Here is an 18,907-nt window from a genome sequence, read left to right on the forward strand (position 1 = left end):
TCTCACAAAACTTGCACTCTAAATACTCTGTCTTGGTCCTACTCAGCTTAAACTCTTTGGACTCCAAGGTATGTCTCCTATCCTTCAGCTTAGCATTAACTCCACTATGAGTCTTATCGATCAGGATTATGTCATCCGCAAAAAGCATACACCATGGAACCTCACCTTAAATTTATCGCGTCAATCCATCCATCACCAAGGCAAATAAAAACAGACTGAGAGCTGATCCTTGATGCAACCCCATCACAACTGGGAAGTGCGCTGAGTCCCCTCCTACTGTTCTTACCCATGGTTTTGGCACCTTCATACATGTCCTTGATCACCCTAATGTACACCACAGGTACACCTTTAGCCTCCAGACATCTCCATAGTATCTCTCGTGGAACTTTATCGTAAGCCTTTTCTAGGTTGATAAATACCATATGCAAGTCCCTCTTTCTCTCCCTATACTTATCCACCAGTCTCCTCATAAGATGGATGACTTCTATAGTTGAGCATCCTGGCATAAATTTGAACTGGTTCTCTGAAATAGACACGCCTCTCCTCACCCTCATCTCTACCACTCTTTCCCACACTTTCATAATATGGCTTAAAAGCTTGATACCTCTATAGTTATTGCAGCTCTGGATATCGCCCTTATTTTTGTATAGGGGGACCATTACGCTCGACCTCCATTCTTCAGGCATCGTTTCTGTCTTAAAGATAACATTAAATAACCTAGTCAGTCACTCTAAACCTATCGAGCTCGCTCTCTTCTAAAATTCTCCAAGAATCTCATCAGGTCCGGTCGCTCTTCCCCAATGCATCCTACGAACAACACCCTTAACCTCCTCGACCGTAATACTCCTACAACCCCCAAAATCGTGATGCTTCCCTCTATGTTCCAAATCTCCCAACACAATCTCTCTGTCTCCTTCTTCATTCAAGAGTTTATGGAAGTATGATTGTCATCTATGTTTAATGAGGGTCTCCTCTACCAATACTTTTCCATGCTCGTCCTTAATGCACTTTACTTGATCCATATCGTATGCCCTTCTCTCCCGCGCCCTATCTAGCCTGAACAATTTCCTATCCCCGCCTTTCTCTTCTAGTTCAGCATAAAGGCGTTCAAAAGCTACTTTTTTTGCCATCAAAATCGCCTCCTTCGCCTCCTTCCTCGCTGTCTTATAAAGTTTCCTATTCGTTCACTTCTCCACCTCATCCTTGCTTTCTATCAACTTCACATACGTCATCTTATTTGCTTCTACCTTCCCTTGCACTTCTCCATTCCACCACCAATACCTTCAATGCCGACTATGACTACCTGTTAAGACTCCCAACATTTCCCTTACTACAACCCTAATACAACTAGCCGTCCTATCCCACATACTGTTCGCATTCCCACTACTATCCTAGGCCCTCATATCCTTCAATTTCTCTCCCATCTACAAGGCACTAGCCGTGGTCAAACTCTCCCATCTGATCCTAGGTCGGTCATCCCCGATCCTCTTCTTCCTCATCATCTTGATCCTTACATCCATCACCAAGAGCTTACGTCTGGTTGGAAGGTTGTTGATTGGAATGACCTTATAGTTTTTGCACAAACCTTTATCATCCTTCCTAAGGAGTAGAAAATCTATCTAGGTCTTAGCCATCGAACTACGGAAGGTTACCAAGTGGTCCTCCTTCTACGGGAAACTCAAATTGGCTATCACCAACCCAAAAGCTCTTGCGAAATCCAAAAGTGAAACTCCTCCTCCATTTCTGTCCCCGAACCAAAGCCTCCATGCACATCATCATACCCTACCGAAATAGACCCGATGTACCCATTGAAATCCCCTCCCACGAAAAGCTTCTCAGTATGCGGTATGCCTCCCACTAACTCATCCAAATCCTTCTAAAAACGCCTCTTATCCTCCTCGCCAAAGCTCGCTTGCAGCGCATAAGCACTAATAATATTTAACGTGATCCCTTCAACGACCACCTTAATCGACATCATCCTATCAGTGACTCTCCTAACCTCCACCACCTAATCCCTTAAATCACTGTCTACTAAAATGCCTACCCCATTCCTATACTTCGATCTACTAGAGAACCAAAACTTATACTCGTCTACCTCCTTAGCTTTGGAACCTACCTATTTGGTCTCTTGAACACAAGCTATATTAATCTTCCTCTTCTTTAGAATCTGAACTAGCTCTACAATTTTTTCCGTTAACGTCCCAATATTCCAAGAACCTACTCTCAGTCTAGATGCTCCTTTAACCCACTTACCCCTCTAGTTGAAATGAACCTGATTGCCACTAAAAACACTATTCACTTTGGAGTACTATTCACGTTAGAGTTACCATTCACGTCAGCTTACCAACAAGCTGTTTTTCCTCTTAGACAATTTATCGAACAGATGGAGTGCATTCAAAATCAAAGCTGCACAGTCAATAACCCCAAACCCAGCAAGCTAGAATTTCAAAATGAACCAGTCAAAAGAATATGATGTGAGTATGGTGCAATGCTTAGAAGTTGGCTAATCTGTGAAGCAGTGACGGCATCAAAAGATTCTCTAAGAAACCAAATTCAGCAACGGAAGAACTAAGCACTGCAATAAAAGAACTAAATCTTTATGGTATATATTGAAAGGCACGATCTTTAGCCTTTCAGGTTATCCATATGTTCATATAATTTATGGAGATCCCTCACTTCTCTTCAACATGAGGCAATACAACTTTTGTATGGACCTCCGGTTATCAACTCTACCAGTCTATAAGGAATTTCAAATTCAACTGGTATCCAATAAATCAAGTGAGAAATATATATATCACAATGATTGTATATTATTGGCTATGACGTTGATATTATTTTATGCAAAAACTTTAAATATTATTACACCATAATTGAATCGAACTATTACCACATTTTTTACATTTGCCACTGTATTACTCAAAATATGATGAAAATCACACACATAATGATTTAGGTTGCAGAGTTGGTTTTTGTTATATTACCAAAACATATCAAGATTTACACCAGTATATGTAGATCACATTTTCAAAAGCAATCCATATTATAACAAAAAACAACTCAATACGATGATTTTCACCATATTATACTCAAAACTTATAGATATCATAATGATGGTATATTGTTGGTTATGACGTTGGTATTGATTTATCCAAAAACTTTAACTACTATTACACCACAATTGAATCAAACTATTAACACATTTTTCACTGTATTACTCTAAAATATGATGAAAAACTCATACATAAAAAAGTTTATGCTAGGTTGTAGAGTAGATTTTTGTTATTTTATGAAAACATACCAAGATTAACACCATTTTATACTCAATTTTTTCAATAGTCTATGTTTCATTGATGTTATATTTTTGTGTTCATGGCGAATTAAATAGAAATACAACAATGGACTATATCAGTTAATCATGTAAAAATCATTTTAAACCATCATTTTTACTAGATCAGACATCAACAAAATTTGAAACATCGATAATGGCTATTCATATGCTTAAATTTCGAGTTGGAGAGAAATGAACACCAACTTTGTACACATATTGATCAATTTTGTAAAGAAAACTAGCAAAAGCTGTATTTCTACTATAACAATTCAGTACAAAAAGATAAAATAGTCAATCTCATAGTGTCACTGGTTATAATTTGAACACTGCGATTGATTCTTATTCTTGAATGAAGTTCATTGATATTAAACACCAAAATCAAACTCAAAACTGTCCTTCAACCCAGGATAAGATACAAGAATTACTGTCCTTCAACCTTGTTCTGCCACCATTCCATGAATTTAACCTGAGCGATCATGGTGTCAAGCCTATATAGCTGCAGCCAGTGGTTGGCAACTTCCTGTAAAGGTCCAGCCAAAGACATTGCCAGATCCAAGAGACAGTGTAGTACCTTGATTTTTTATCAATAAACTTAATAAGTATTAATGAGATCTCATATAAAAATTCGTCATAAAAATCATTCCAATATCAAAAAACAATAAAATTGAATGATTCATTCATAATACATGTCGTATCCCATCTTCCACCGTATTGAATTAGAATAGAAACGTTGTTAGTTTTAGCCATTCAAGCAGTAAGAAAGGAACCAGATTTTCATGTGGGTATTAACGTGGTTTAGTGGTTTTAGAAGAGATAACGACTATATTAGTGGTTGTGATAATTATGGAAGTTGAATAACAAATTACAGTAATTTAAGGTATTTAAATCTACACAATAATTACTGCAGTAATTTAATTCATTCGATATTATTTTTGATTATTTTATTTTGGAAAAGATTCTATTGCTATGTTGGGAAAAAGTCAAACTATTGTTATGTAGGTGTTATTCTTTTCTTTACAATGTATACATACGTCTTTTCCCCTTTTTGGTATTATTTATTTTTTATTTATCTTATGGTTATTTATTTCATTAGCATAATGTTGTTAGTATTCTATTATTTAGACTAAAGTAGAATTCACTGTTGAATAAGCTTATAGACATACGTTTTCATTTTCTTTTAAGTCATATTTATGTACGTTATGTTGAAATTGACATAAGAGTATTATGTTACATTTTTTATTTTGAATGTAGAACTTATGTTATATTTTCAGTTTCATTTGTTTTAGGAATATTGACTCGATATTTCACATCGCAAGCTATTTTTTTTAGTTAGACTTGACAAATTATTTTTGTCAAAGATTTTAATAATTTTATGACATTATATTCATAATATTAATCTTTTTGTCAAAAACATGCATTTCATGATGTTCATAGAAATTTTATACTTTAAACTTTTATGATTAATTTAATTAAAATATACTAATATAAAAAATATAAATCAATTATTTTTTATAATATTAGTTAAAAATAGATGTTTATTAATTAATATACTTTCAAAAGACGACATATATCTTAAATATTTAATTTAGTATTATTTATAAAGGCCCTTAATTGTCTAAACTAAATTTTTAATTTTAGATAATTAACTTTTATTTTTAAAATTTAATATAATCTTATGATTACACTTGCCAAATAGTACAGTTATAATTTACACTGTAATTATATTGTGACAAACAAACATATCATCATATGTCACGATCCAAAAACTGAGATTATAATGACACACATTTCAAACCCAACTTAGTGCATAAGCTAAATAATCTAACTCAAAAGTTATCTCAAAAGCTGCGGAAAAGAAGATAAAACACATGTGAGACTCCTACATTGGAGTCAAGCCATAAATAAAGGAAAAACGAGATACAATAAGGAATAAAAGTAAAAGGAAGAAATTCAAAACTAATCACCTGTAATTACATTATATAATTAGCCGCAATTCAAATAATTATATGACCAATCAAATATGCCAAAATGTAATTACATCAAGTCCAATTATCAAATGGGCTTTCCAAACATGCCCATAAATCTTTTGTTGTGAATTTCCTGATTTATCAAATTTTAGAGAATGTTAACCGAGGAGAGGAGCAATCTGATCAGAAATTGAATGGCGGGAGCTGGCGTACTGCCAATTTCAGCATCTCCTTTGAGATTATACTCCACTTCATCTTCTCTTTCTCCAATTTCTCACTCCTTATCTCTTCCTTTTCGAAACCCCACACTCACCATTTGCCATGCCAAGGTCGATCCCTCTCTCTCTTTTTCTTTTTAATCCGCAGTTCAATTTTGTTCCTTTTTCTTTGAACCCTTTTTTTTCCCGGTGTTTTAGTTTGATGGGTCGATTGGAGAAGCAGCAGAAAGGATGTACCGAATGAATTTTGAAGGTGATGAATTGGTGGAAGAGGAAGAGGATGACGAAGAGAGCGATGAAGAAGAAGAGACGGAGAGTAGTATTGATTTACTAGTTAGGTTTGTGCAGAGCATGTTCAAGAAGGTTTCCAAGCGTGCTAGGAAAGCTACTCGTTCTGTACTGCCGGACGTCATTTCTCCACAGCTTGTAATCTTCAAACTCTCTCATTTATCTCTTTCTACTATACTTACAATCTCAATAATTTTGTCATAATGGGTTTGGACTTTGTGTGTGTTTTAACCGTATACAGTACGAGTCTAAAGAATGCATCTGTGTGTCTCTAACAAATAGGATATTTCATATGAGAAACGATTTTTAAATGACTGTTGCTGGAATCAGTGTCCTTTCCTAGGCACAAGTATAATGCTATAGGCTATAGTGCATCTTATTCGAATTAGAACTATATTTCTTGGACTGCGAGGTGATTAAGTAATTGAGTCTGTTTAGGATGATGAAAAACTTGGTGTTCTTTTGGTTCCTTTTGTACTTGTATGATGGCCATTAGTTCTGATTCAATGATATACTTTCTTTTCTTTGTGTGCGGAGGGAGGCAAGGGGCTTTCTTCACCTTTTACATAAATATTGTTAGGGGTCAACTCTCCTACAGCGGTAGTGGCCTTGGAACGCTTGTGGTCACACTAAACCACAAGCCAGTTTACTCTCATCTTTAGCATTAATTCTTAGTACAATCTGGTGCCATGATCGTGGGCTTTAAGTAAATTACCAGAATACTCTCATGCTTCCTAGCGCCTTAATAATCGTCTTTACGAAGATCTCATCATGATAGAGCTTGTAATCAGTGGGCATCTTGCATCACATCAGGCCACTCATTTCGTGCTTGAGGCTTTGACTATGTTAGAATACTCTTGGCAAGGAACTCTTAAATTGTGTATGTGCATCTGTAAATGGCTAAGGCGTTTGGTCGCCTCTTACTTGATACTGAGCATTGCTCAAGTAGGGACATTCCAATTCTTAAGTTTGTGCACTTGCCTTGTGTTTGTGTCAACTTAACCAACTTATGCATCACCACAGGAGGATCATTCTTATGTCCTTGACTTGTTTCTAGTGCACTTGTCAATAATCCCCACTCTTAGCATGTGGCGTTACAGAACATTTCCCAGGCCTCATGCTTTCGTTTCACACGATATAATGTTGCTCCTCAACTACAGTTCTAAGCCAATTGATCGTCCTCCCAAGATTGAACCCTAGCCAAGCTCACAAATTAACACACGAGATTTAAAAGAGTGGTACCTCGATTGTTTAAAAGCAGGGAGGTGATTTCACTCTCAAAATTTATCCTGCAAAACATAGTCATCACATGGTGGCATATTCAACTGCTAACACCCAATTTTAGTATTGAGATTGTAAATCGTCTATAGATTTTCCTCCCTCATTAGTGACCTTTTCTTTTGAAGTCATTATAATTCAGTACCGAAAAGGTAAAAGAAAAGTACAACCTAGCTCATAATTGACCTTAAACACTCCTTCAAGCAGTCCAGACAAACTTTTGCGGGGATACCCGACACTGCTCACTTTGTGCAGCTTGCTGGTGGCATGCAGAGAGAAGATTAGTAGACAGTCACAATTTATGTCTCCTCTTATATGTCTTAAAATAATAAACCTAACATGAGTTTACATGCTTTTGACACTATATCATATTGGACCTATCTCCTTACTCCAAACATCAAATCAAGTGGCTCGATTACTATGGACTCGTAGCAACATCCCTTTCCCCAGTCAAGTTTCAATTCATTTTCGTACTTGTGAACATTGTCATTGCACTTCAAAGTTGCATATGATTACGACAATGATGGGACTTATGGCAAGTCAAACTTGTACGAACTGAATTTGAAACAGGTGCAGTTTTGCACCTTAACATCTTTCTAGCTTCATCTCTAGATTTCACTCCTGAATTCAACGCCATGTTGGGCTACCTGAGTGAATCATACTCTTGCTCCACTCTATGTAAGTATCACAGAGTTTACTAAACTAGTTTTTTAACCAAAAAACTCACTTAACTTTGTTTAAAAACGGAGAAAATCTTTCCTCCTAGTGACTTTCTGTAATATTTAGGCATAGTTAAGTGACTTTCTTGTTACCAAAAATAGTTAAGTGGCTTTCATGATACTCATTAAAGTCGAACGATTTTTTTTAATCATAAAAGATAGTTTAGTGAATTTGGTGCAATTAAAAGTGAAAGTGGAGTAACCATTCATGAAATTAACCCCTGTCGGGATCACCTGTAGTATAATAGGTTGAGAGATAGCTGTTAATTTGACATTTTGGGGCACTATTGTGGTCTTCTTCCTTTTTCACAAAGCAGGGTATCTTGAGGCATTCACTATCACTTGTTTAATGAGGATTGATGAAAAATCATAACTAAACATGTTCTTTGTGGATTTTGGGTATATTTGGTGTGGCGGGAATTATTTTTTCTAAAAATGTATTAATAGAATTAGTTAGTCCTTGTGTTTGCTTGGAGAAAATACTCTTTAGATAAAACATTTTTTCACCAAAAGGGACGTGAGAAGTTAAAGGCATGGGAAAAAGAGTCCTTACAAAGGAATTTTGATGAGAAAGAGGTTTTTGAACGTCGGAAGATGTGTGCCATGGATAAAGCCTCGGCTCGTGATGATTTCACTTAGGATTTTTTCATCAACTGCTGGGAAGTTGTGAAATATGACATCATGGATACTTTGTCACAATTTCCATACACGTGGAATCTTTGAGAAGAGCTACAATGCCACCTACATAACCTTGACATCAAAATAAAGGAGCAAAGGAATTAAAAGACTTCTGATTTATAAGTTTGATAGGCAGTGTGTATAAGATTTTGGCCAAGGTGCTCATAGAAAGGTTGAAAAAAGTGATTGATAAGTTTGTAGACTTCCAACAAATGGATTTTATTAAGGGAAGGCAAATTATGGATGCAGTGTTGATTGCTAATGAAGCAGTAGGTACCAGACTCAATTAGGAGAAGCCAGAAATCTTGTGTATGCTGGACATTGAGAAAACATACGACCATGTTAATTGAAAGTTTCTCCTCAAATGGGTTGAATATTGTATCTCAACAGTGAAATTCTAAGTCTTGATAAATGGAGGACCTCAAGGTCTTTTCTATGCATAGAGAGATGTAAGACAAGGTGACCCTTAATCTCCTTTTTTTTCTTTCCTTTCTAGCAACTGGAAGACTTGAAATGGCCAGCAATTCAGAGATTAGCAAAGAAGTCACACACCTCCAATATGTTGATGACACACTAATGTCCTGTGATGCAGAGGAGGGCCAACTCAGAGTACTTAGGACTATTTTGGTTCTGTTTGAGGGCATGTCAGGGCTACATATCAACCAGAGAAGAAGTCACTTGTATCCTATAAACCCAGTGTCTAATGTGGAACTTCTGACTATACCTAGGAATGCCTTTGGGAGCCAAATCAAAATCCAAAGAGATTTGCAGTTCAGTAATTGAGAAGTGTGAAAAGAAATTGACAGGGTGGAAGACTCAATACTTACCCGGAGGGGGGGGGGGGGGGCGGGGGATCACTCTTATTGATTCAGTACTTGATGGAATGCCAGTTTATATGATGTCTCTATTCCCCGTTCTAGATTAGGAGGGATTCCTGTGGAACTGAAATAAGGAGGAAAAGGGGTTCCATTTAGTTAAATAATGCAAGGTGATGCATGGAAAGAAACAGGGTGGGTTAGGCATCAAGAATTTAAAGTGGCAGAGTCATGCTCTCAAACTGAAAGGGCTGTCCAGATACTCCCTGGATTCAAGCTTACTGGGTTGACATAATAAGAGCTAAATATGGTGAGGTTAACTAGTGGATAACAAAGGAAGTAAATTCCCCTTATGGAGTGAGTTTATGGAGATCCATAAGACACTTTGGCCTCTTATGAAGGCTCACACCATTATCAGGGTATTTAATGGCTGCAATACATCTTTTTGGGAGGACAAATGGCTTGCCAATTCTTGTCTTAAAGATCTCTTTTTTCAAACATTTATGCCCTGGATCTATAGTAGGAGAAAACAGTAGATGGAGCATGGTCAACACGGATGGACCTTTCGATTCAGGGAAAGTCTAAATGATTGGGAAGTGGATACATTAGTAGAGTTGTACAGAACTCTAGAGGAATTCAATGGTAAACAGGAGGGATGTGATAAGACTTTGGTGGCAAGTAGACAGTAGCGGAAGTTTCAGGGTTTGCTCGGTATATAAGCTTCTTAACAGAGAAATGCAACACATGGACAACTGGTTATGGAAGAACATCTGGAAAGTTAAAATACCCTACAAGGTAGCATGTTTTAGTTGGTTGTTACCAGGGAAGTGGTGCTGACTGATGAAAACCTTAGTAAGAGAAAAATCAACCTTTGCTCAAAGTGCTACGTACATATGTGGTGAAGAAGCTGAGAGAGTCAGCCATCTATTCCTAAACTGTAGGATCGCAGGCATGCTATGGAAGATCTTCATTAGCCTCAGAGGTATTGTTTGGATAATGCCAAGGAAGATTATTGAGGTATTGCTCAACTGGGAAGGTGTAGGATTGACACACAAAGATGGAGGATTGTCCTAGCTTGCATTTGGTGGACAACCTGGAAAGAGAGAAATTCCATATGTTTTGAAGACACTAGCAGTACAATTTAGAGGATTAAGTTGAATTGCTTTAAACTTTTCTGTTTTTGGTCTAACCAGAGTTACGTAGAAGATATTGCTTCAATGAGAGACACCATAGTTTTTTGTTAAGGTTTCCATAGGATTTTTTTTCACTTATAAATATGGTTTCACCACAACTTAAGTGTTGTTTTGATAAATATATACAAAATGTTAACTTCTCAAAAAAAAAATAATTAATCAAAACAATACTCAAGTTTGCTAACATTATTATAAATTTTTAATTAAAAATAAATTTCCTTAAAATATTTTTCACTCTTCAACCAAACATCAAAAAACATTTTCTAGCAAATATTTTTCAAAAAATAAGTCATTTTTGGAAAACATTGTCCTAAAAATGACTTGTGTCATACAGAATACACCCTTTATCCAAAAGGAATTGTTATATTAAAGATAGGTGTATCAAATTATTTTAAGACCATAATTAGGGTATTGCAACAACAACAACAACAACATGCCTAATGTACCATCTCAGTCTCGTTTCTCTTATCTTATCCTCCACCAGTGCCACTCCCACCTTGTCTTGGATATCTCCACTTCTAATCCTATCTCTCCTAATATGGCTATACATCCATCTCATCATTTTCATTTCCACAACCTTCATCTTTTGAACGTGGGAGTTCTTGACTAGCCAACACTCCCCCTTATACAACGTAGTTGGTCTAACCACCGCTCTGTAGAACTTTCCTTTAAGTTGTGGTAGCACATTTTTATCACAAAAGACTCCAGAAGCGAGCTTCTATTTCATCCACTCTGCACCAAAACCAATACGATGTGTGACATCATTGTCAACTCATTATTTCCTTTTCTTATAGACCCAGAATATTTGAAACTTCCTCTCTCTTTTGGATGGTCTAGGTATCAAAGCTCACTTCTAAACTAGTTTCATGCATTCAATCATTGAACTTACACTCAGTATTCTATCTTGCTCAACCTGAACCTTTTAGACTCTAAGGTTTCTTTCCAAACCTCCCACTTAGTGTTAACTCTACCGCGAGTCTTGTCAATCAGACTTATGTCATCATCAAATAACATACACCGTCATACCTCACCTTAGAGTTGCCTCGTTAATTCATCCATCATAAAGACAGATAAAAACAGGCTAAGAGTTGATCCTTGATGCAACTCCATCACAGTTGAAAAATGTTTTGAGCCTCCTCCCACTGTCATTACCTTAGTTTTGGCTCCAACATACATGTCCTTGATCACTCTAGTGTACGCCGTAGGTACACCACTAGCCTCCAATCATCTTTCATAAAACCTCATTTGGGATTTTTTCGTATGTTTTTTCTAGGTCGATGAACACCATATGTAAGCCCTCTTCCTCTCTCTATACTGCTCCACCAGTCTCCTAACAAGATGGATGACTTATATAGTCGAGCACCCTGGCATGAATCTGAATTGCTTCTCAAAAATAGGCATGCCCCTCTTCACCCTCATCTCCACCAACCTCTCCCATACTTTTCATAATGGGGGTTAGCAGCTTGATACCCCTATAGTTGTTACAATTATAAATGTTGCCCTTGTTTTGAGTCATGGTATTGCATCATGTTTAAATAATTTAAAAGGTTTCAGCCGCAGCTAGATACTTCTTTATGATTTCCACCTGAGGCTTGCATGAACAACAATCTAATGTGAATAAATCTGGTTTCCCAACTAGGATACATTCTTTAGCCACCTGTTTAAAAGGGGAAATAATGTTTAACCAAATTGCAGTGACTTTTATCATTGCATGGTAGTAATTGTCACATCTCCAAATGTGCTAACATTATGCTTCTTAGTTTTCAGTTCACACCAGCTATAATACAATGTTTCTTTTCTTTTATTACTATCTTTGGGCTACCAGCATTTTCGGTGTTTTGCTTAGTTTTGATCTTCTAGTTGATTATTTACATGAATTATGTTCAGAATCCTCTCTTCAGCTGTTATCATTGTTGGAGGTATGCAGGTAACTTTTGCAGTTGATGGAGTTCTTATTTTGGCTTTACTCTCCATCTTGAAAGCATTTCTTGAGGTATTCCTCTGCCATGTCATATTTTTGAATGTTTTACCTGAATAGGCCTTAGACACACACACACACTCTGTAATGACTTGTTGCTTGTTTTATGAATTTGCCCATTGAACAAATCCGGCTTTCTTCTTTTGTGGATGCAAGCTGCCTTTACTCCACTAATTAAAGGAAACAGATATGCAATTCTGAGAATGCAATATAAAAGAGATTATTATAATTTATCCAACATAGTACTTGCAAAATAAAAGTGTAAATCTAGTTCTTTGTTTTGTGTTTTCCAGAGTCATGAAACGTCCTTTACATCTACAATGTTGTTGAGAATACAATTAAGTAATAAAAGTGTGCTCTCTAACAAGTTAAGCTTTTAGATGAGATGGTCATACACTTTATCTTGGTACAGAGCAGGCAGAGGTCCTGAGATTGAATCTCACTGCCACCCATATCAAAAAGCATTTTCATGTGCTTGGCACGAAAAAAAGAATTAAGCCTGCACGTGTGGGGACATGTTGAGATTACAATTAAATAATAAAAGTGTGCTCTGTCTAATAGCTTAATCTTTTAGATGAGATGGTCACACGCTTCAATTTTACTAAATAAAAAAAGTCAATGTATATACAACTATGCTACTCTTCTTAAACAAAATAAAAAGAAGCTATGTTACTCTGGGCTGCTCTATTTGCTTGTTATTTTTCATTTATCTATGGTAATTAGACCAACTTCACAACTAGATTGGATTTATTTTTTGAATTTAATATAAATATTCAGAATTGTGCAAAGAGTACTACACTTTCCATCTCGATTTGTGTGATACTCTTCCGATTTGGCACTTCCCAAAATATTTGATACCATATCATTTTTGTACCTTATTTGCGACTTTCAAGAATTCAAATTTATTAAGCTATTAAGGCGTTTTTTTTCACTTTAATGTGCTATTTTCTCTATCAAACTTTCAGCCACTGCATTATTATTTTCTTCCCCATCACTTATACAACATCTATGTAAAATTAAACATCTTCTCTTTTCTGTAACCTAGTGTTCGAGTCAGCTTGCACACATTTCGATTATTCCACGGAGTACCTCCCACCTTCCACCAGCATAGGTACAAGTAACTCTGCCCACCAAGGATTTGGCAGATGGAAGAAATAAAATTTCACTTTTTAAAAACCCTTTCTAGTCAAGTACCCTCATATAAAATAGAACCAAGGGAGTATAAATTACAAAAATCTCATATCAAATCAGCGAGAAATAGGATAAAAATTGTTAGTGCAAGATAACTAGGTTCAATGCTCAGAAAAGATGAACATTTTGGACAGAGGGAGCATCCATGATCTACTGTGATAACTAGTCTGTTGTTTTGAGTGTCTATGCACGTGTAAAATCTTCCACTACTTTGCACTCTGTTGTATTCAATCTTTAAACAGAGTGTCTATGCACGTGTAAAATCTTCCACTACTTTGCACTCTGCTGTATTCAATCTTTAGACATGAAAACACATTTTTCTTGCTGCTTTGGGTACTAACAGGGAGAAAGAAATAGATTGGAAGATGAAAAAGAAAAAGTTAAAATCTTTTCACTGAGCATTAGACGATAAGTAATTTATGTACATCTAGATAGTTACTAGTAGATCAATCAAGGGTATGTCTGGATGCAACCATGTTTAAATAGTTCTATCTGATGACGATGGCTTGTGCAAAAACACTTGTTTCATTGTTTCTGACCCAACATATGCGCATTAACTGAAGGACCAAAATTTTCAACCACTTGAGAAGATTACAGTATTACACATCACTAGTTCTGAAAGTTTTGTACAAAGCAATTTTACGTCTTCTATTCTAATTTAGAGCATAGTTAATGGTTAAATAGATCAACTTCTGCTCCTGTGTGGGTGAAATATTATCTTTAATTGAGCTCTGCTACTGCCCGTTGACGATGGTTTTGTCGTTTTAGGTGGTCTGCACACTTGGTGGTGCTGTCTTTGTAGCAATTCTGTTATTACGTGTGCTCTGGTCGTCTGTTTCCTACTTTCAGTCTATTGGTTCAGATTTCAACAGTGGTGGAAGTTCATATGGCAAGACCACAACCTGCTGAATGATTGATTCTCGTCACATACCTTTCATCGGGTTAATCATTAACATTATATCAGTAATTCCCTTAAAAACAAAAGCTGTTATTAGCATTAAAAATATTCTGCAAGTAATAGTGACTTAATTTGGCAATGTGAATTTTACATTTTTGAAGATATTAGCAGATTTTATAGGGAGTAGCTTCTGTTTGGGGTTGGCACATATTTTCAATTCTCTTTAGCTGTATATCATGATCTAGAAATGAGGTGATTTAGTTTACTTCCTATGAGAATTACATTTCCTTAGCTAAAATGATCAAAGAACATCTCTATTTACTGTTATATCAATAATTCTCTTCAAGAAGGAAACAGCAGCAGTTTTAACACTGATTTAGCAACTTGAGTTATAATCTTGTTGTAATTCATAAGATATGAGAATAACTTGTATATTCCTCAAAGAGAACAATGATATAAATACATGAAGAGAATAATCTATGGTAACTAAATATTGAAATTCCCAAAAATTAGCTAGTCTATCTATATACATTAATATTTAGATTCTGTAACACTCTCCCTCAAGTTAGATGTTCTCTTGTCTTCACATAGCCAGTGGAAATCAAGTTTTCTTGAATCTTCTCACGAATAAAATGATAATCAACCTCAATATGTTTAGTTCTTTCATGGTACACCGGATTTGAGGCAATATGAAGAGCAACTTGATTATCATATCGGACTTTTGATGGTATAGGATGCTTCAACTCGATTTCAGTTAAAAGATTATGTATCCACATAATCTCACACGTAGACTGTGACATAGCTCTATACTCGAATTCTGCACTGGATAGAGATACAACACCTTGCTTCTTACTTCTCTATGACTCTAGGTTCCCTCCAATAAAGACACTATCTCGTAGTAGATCTTCTATCAATTTTGGATCCAGCCTAGTCAACATTTGCAAAACACTTCACACGAGTATGACCGTGATTGCTATATAATATGCCAAGTCCAGAAGATCCTTTCAAGTAAAATAGGATCTGTTCCAAAGCTTCCCAATGTTTGACCGTAGTGCGGACATGAACTGGCTAACAACACTTACCGCAAATGCAATATTTGGACGAGTCACGGTAAAGTAGTTTAACTTCCCAACCACCTTTTATATCTCTCTGGATCACCATCATCTTTCATGAGACTCACAATTGGAACCATTGGAGTACTGCAAGGTTTGGCTGCCTGCTTTCCAGTAGCTGTAAGCAAGTCAAGAATATACTTTCTTTGAGATAGAAAAATTCCCTTCTTATTGCTGTTTACTTCTAGACCTAAAAAATATTTCAACTGACCCAAGTCTTTTGTATGAAACCTACTATGCAAGAAAGACTTGAGAGAAGAGACACCCACACAATCACTTCATGTGATGACAATGTTATCAACATATACAACAAAGAGGATACTGCCAGTTGTTGATTGCCAGTGAAAGACTCAGTGGTCACATTTTCTCATTGTCATCCCAAAATCTTGTACTATCTCACTGAACTTGTCAAACAAAGCCCGAGTACTCTGTTTCAAGCTATACAGTGACTTCTTCAAATGACAAACTTTTCCATACTCCCCCTGAGAAACAAAACTGGGTGGTGCTCCATGTACACTTCTTCTTGAAGATCACCATGAAGAAATGCATTCTTAATATCCAACTAATGTAAAGGCCAATTATTAGAAACAAGTAGAGAAATGAATAAGCGGACAGAACTGAGTTTGGTCACTGGAGAAAATGTGTCTGAATAATCTACTCCATACGTCTGAGCATACCCTTTTGCCACAACTTTGGCCTTAAGTCTTGCTACAGACCTATTTGAATTAACTTTAACTGTGAAGACCCACTTACATCCAACTGATTTCTTTTCCTTGGGTAAGTCCATCAAATCACATGTGTGATTTTCCTCTAAGGCATGTATTTCATCAAGCATTGCATCAGACCATTCAGGATGATTCAAAGCCTCCTTCACAGTTTTGGGTACAGAGATGGAGTCTAGAGAAGCAATCAAAGATCTAGATGTAGAGGATAAAAGTCATGACCCAAGCCTAGAACCTAGACGTGACATGACGAATGAGGAACCCGAAGGTACCTCACCCAAGCCTTTTAGCATTCATTTAGCCTTTCATTAGTAATGACATTAAATATCAAACGGAAGAAAAAGGGGAAAGCGGGACTAAGGGAGAACATCATAAAATAAGAGTCATCATCAACCTTAGATCATCATACATTTATGTCCAAACATACCTCTACTAATAGACTTGGCTGGGGCTATGACATGTCCCTAGCTCACCCTCAAATAAACTGACAATGAAGTACCAAAATAGGTGTCTTAATGCCTCAACATAACATATGCTAGAAAGGGGAGGAGTATTTTCCCCGAAATAATGGGAACTCACCAAAAGTGGCCTTCAAACGATCCAACTAACCACGTGGAGGAGGAGGAACATCGGTCCCTACATGGTGATATCATGTAGGCAAAAGAGTATGCGTTATTACTTTGATTGTACTAAGTATGTGAGTACTCAACTACGGGTGATCCTTTAAGGAATCAAACCTCTTCTACGGGTGATCCTTTATCCTACGATGGCATGTAGTTATGGGACAATGAGATCTTTCTACGGGTCTTTTGCCTTTGTTACGGGAGAGAATGTCGATCCCAAGGCCCACTCGGTGCTAGGTAAACTCTCAATGGAATAGATAAACCATAAAAACATAAACTCGATCATCATGTGGGAGGGGCCATATCTACTACCCTTCCATTCTTCATAAGAACAAAATCATAGAATAGCTCTTTAACTTTGTCTCATGTGATGTGAGTGTAGACCTTTCATCATCACATATCTTTATTCATAAAACATCTTTAGGGCCTTAACTTACCCTATCATTAACTTGCTTGAACATTATAGAATTATCATTCACAAAACTTATTTGCAAAAAACGCCTTTAAACTCATTTGTAGACATTGTCAAACATTCACTTGGAGTCAAACTTCATTTCAACTTTGCTTTATCATAATAAACTAGGTGGGTTCATTTCATAAAGACCTTCAAATATATTTAAGGAATACTTGTATGCATGAGAGTGATATAAATGCATCAAACCAAACATCTTAGAAATAACCCACCATATGCACTTTTAAACTACCTTTCAAACCTTCATATAAGTATCTTGATTAACCATCCATTTCATGTAAATAAGAATCAACATAAGTCAATATAGGTAAATAAACTTCATATATTCAAGAATCTATACATTTGAAATCGTAGTATGAAAGCCCATAAAACTCATCACTTGAAATTGAGAGTCAATATATATATATATATATATATATATATATATATATATATGAGTAAATAAACTTCAAATATACCATAATCTATGCATTTCGAATCATCACGTAAAAGCCCATAGGATTTCATCATTTGAAATTGAAATACTAAATTGAGAAAATATTTGGGCTCCATGGGTGCAAGAACCCATGGATGAAAACCCACATACCTTAAAGAGGAACTTGAAGAAGAATGGGAGAAGTCTTGATGTTAGGTCTTCAATGGGAAGCTTGAATCCTTTGAGTTTGTGAGGATTTTGTTTTCTGTAGGAGATGATTTGGGAAGGAGGAGGATGAAGTTTAGGGTTTTTGGGAGGCAAAAGACTGCAAAAATGACCCCAAAACGCGTCCAAGTTCATATATATTTGTTTAGGTAATTGTCCAAGATGCCCTTCATGAAAGAAAATCTGAAAACGAGCTCAGAACCCTGTAGGCGCGATAGTGGCGCGCCGTGCCAAAGCCAAAACTACTGCAGCTGATTTTGGGTGCTATAGTGGCGCCCGACGCCAGGCCCGAAATTGCTGCAGTGATATTCTATAGTAAAATAGTCATAACTCTTTACTCCGAACTCCGAATGAAGCAAAATTAGTGGCGTTGGAAAGAAGACTCAAATACCTTTAAATTGATAGGTCATGGGACACCTAATTTGTTATATAATAGGAGATATGAGCGTTTGAAGTTGATCCTATTATAGACTTATACGAAAACTTAGCCGATGGAAATTCTTTGGACTTGATTTAGTGTTAGAGATCCCTTATGACCCTAAAGAATACTCTTCAAATACTTAGAAATTGATCCTAACTCATATATACAACTAGAAGTCATCGAGTTCGATCCTATACGCATATGAAGAATTGTTCGGGTCTCGATATAGAAATTTTTGGGGTGTTACAATAAATGGCCATAGGATACAAAATTAGCAATGAAATATGTGGATGTGCAACTACGTGTGCCTTTGCGAAGAGTAACAGGGAGGTCAAGATCTTTCGGAGGAGCAGACGAATCTGATGA

General features: G+C 36.3%; 1 protein-coding gene across 1 annotated transcript; it reads left to right on the forward strand.

Annotated features, from left to right (window-relative positions):
• Positions 1-5,357: 5,357 nt before the first annotated feature.
• LOC129871335 (protein SHORT HYPOCOTYL IN WHITE LIGHT 1-like) lies at positions 5,358-14,878 on the forward strand. Its single transcript, XM_055946232.1, has 4 exons — positions 5,358-5,624; positions 5,712-5,939; positions 12,412-12,477; positions 14,422-14,878. The coding sequence occupies exons 1-4, from the start codon at positions 5,490-5,492 to the stop codon at positions 14,560-14,562; spliced, it is 570 nt and encodes a 189-aa protein (XP_055802207.1). The 5' UTR covers positions 5,358-5,489; the 3' UTR covers positions 14,563-14,878.
• The last annotated feature ends 4,029 nt before the right edge of the window (positions 14,879-18,907 follow it).

This window comes from Solanum dulcamara, chromosome 10 (assembly GCF_947179165.1).
Source record: "Solanum dulcamara chromosome 10, daSolDulc1.2, whole genome shotgun sequence".
Taxonomy (NCBI): domain Eukaryota; kingdom Viridiplantae; phylum Streptophyta; class Magnoliopsida; order Solanales; family Solanaceae; genus Solanum; species Solanum dulcamara.

Bases quoted from the DNA above. Each gene is read 5' to 3' on its own strand.
- LOC129871335 (XM_055946232.1), top strand. From the start codon at position 5,490: ATGGCGGGAGCTGGCGTACTGCCAATTTCAGCATCTCCTTTGAGATTA. The intron at 5,940-12,411 runs GTAATCTTCAAA...GGAGGTATGCAG, and splicing joins ACGTCATTTCTCCACAGCTT to GTAACTTTTGCAGTTGATGG. The intron at 12,478-14,421 runs GTATTCCTCTGC...TTGTCGTTTTAG, and splicing joins TCTTGAAAGCATTTCTTGAG to GTGGTCTGCACACTTGGTGG.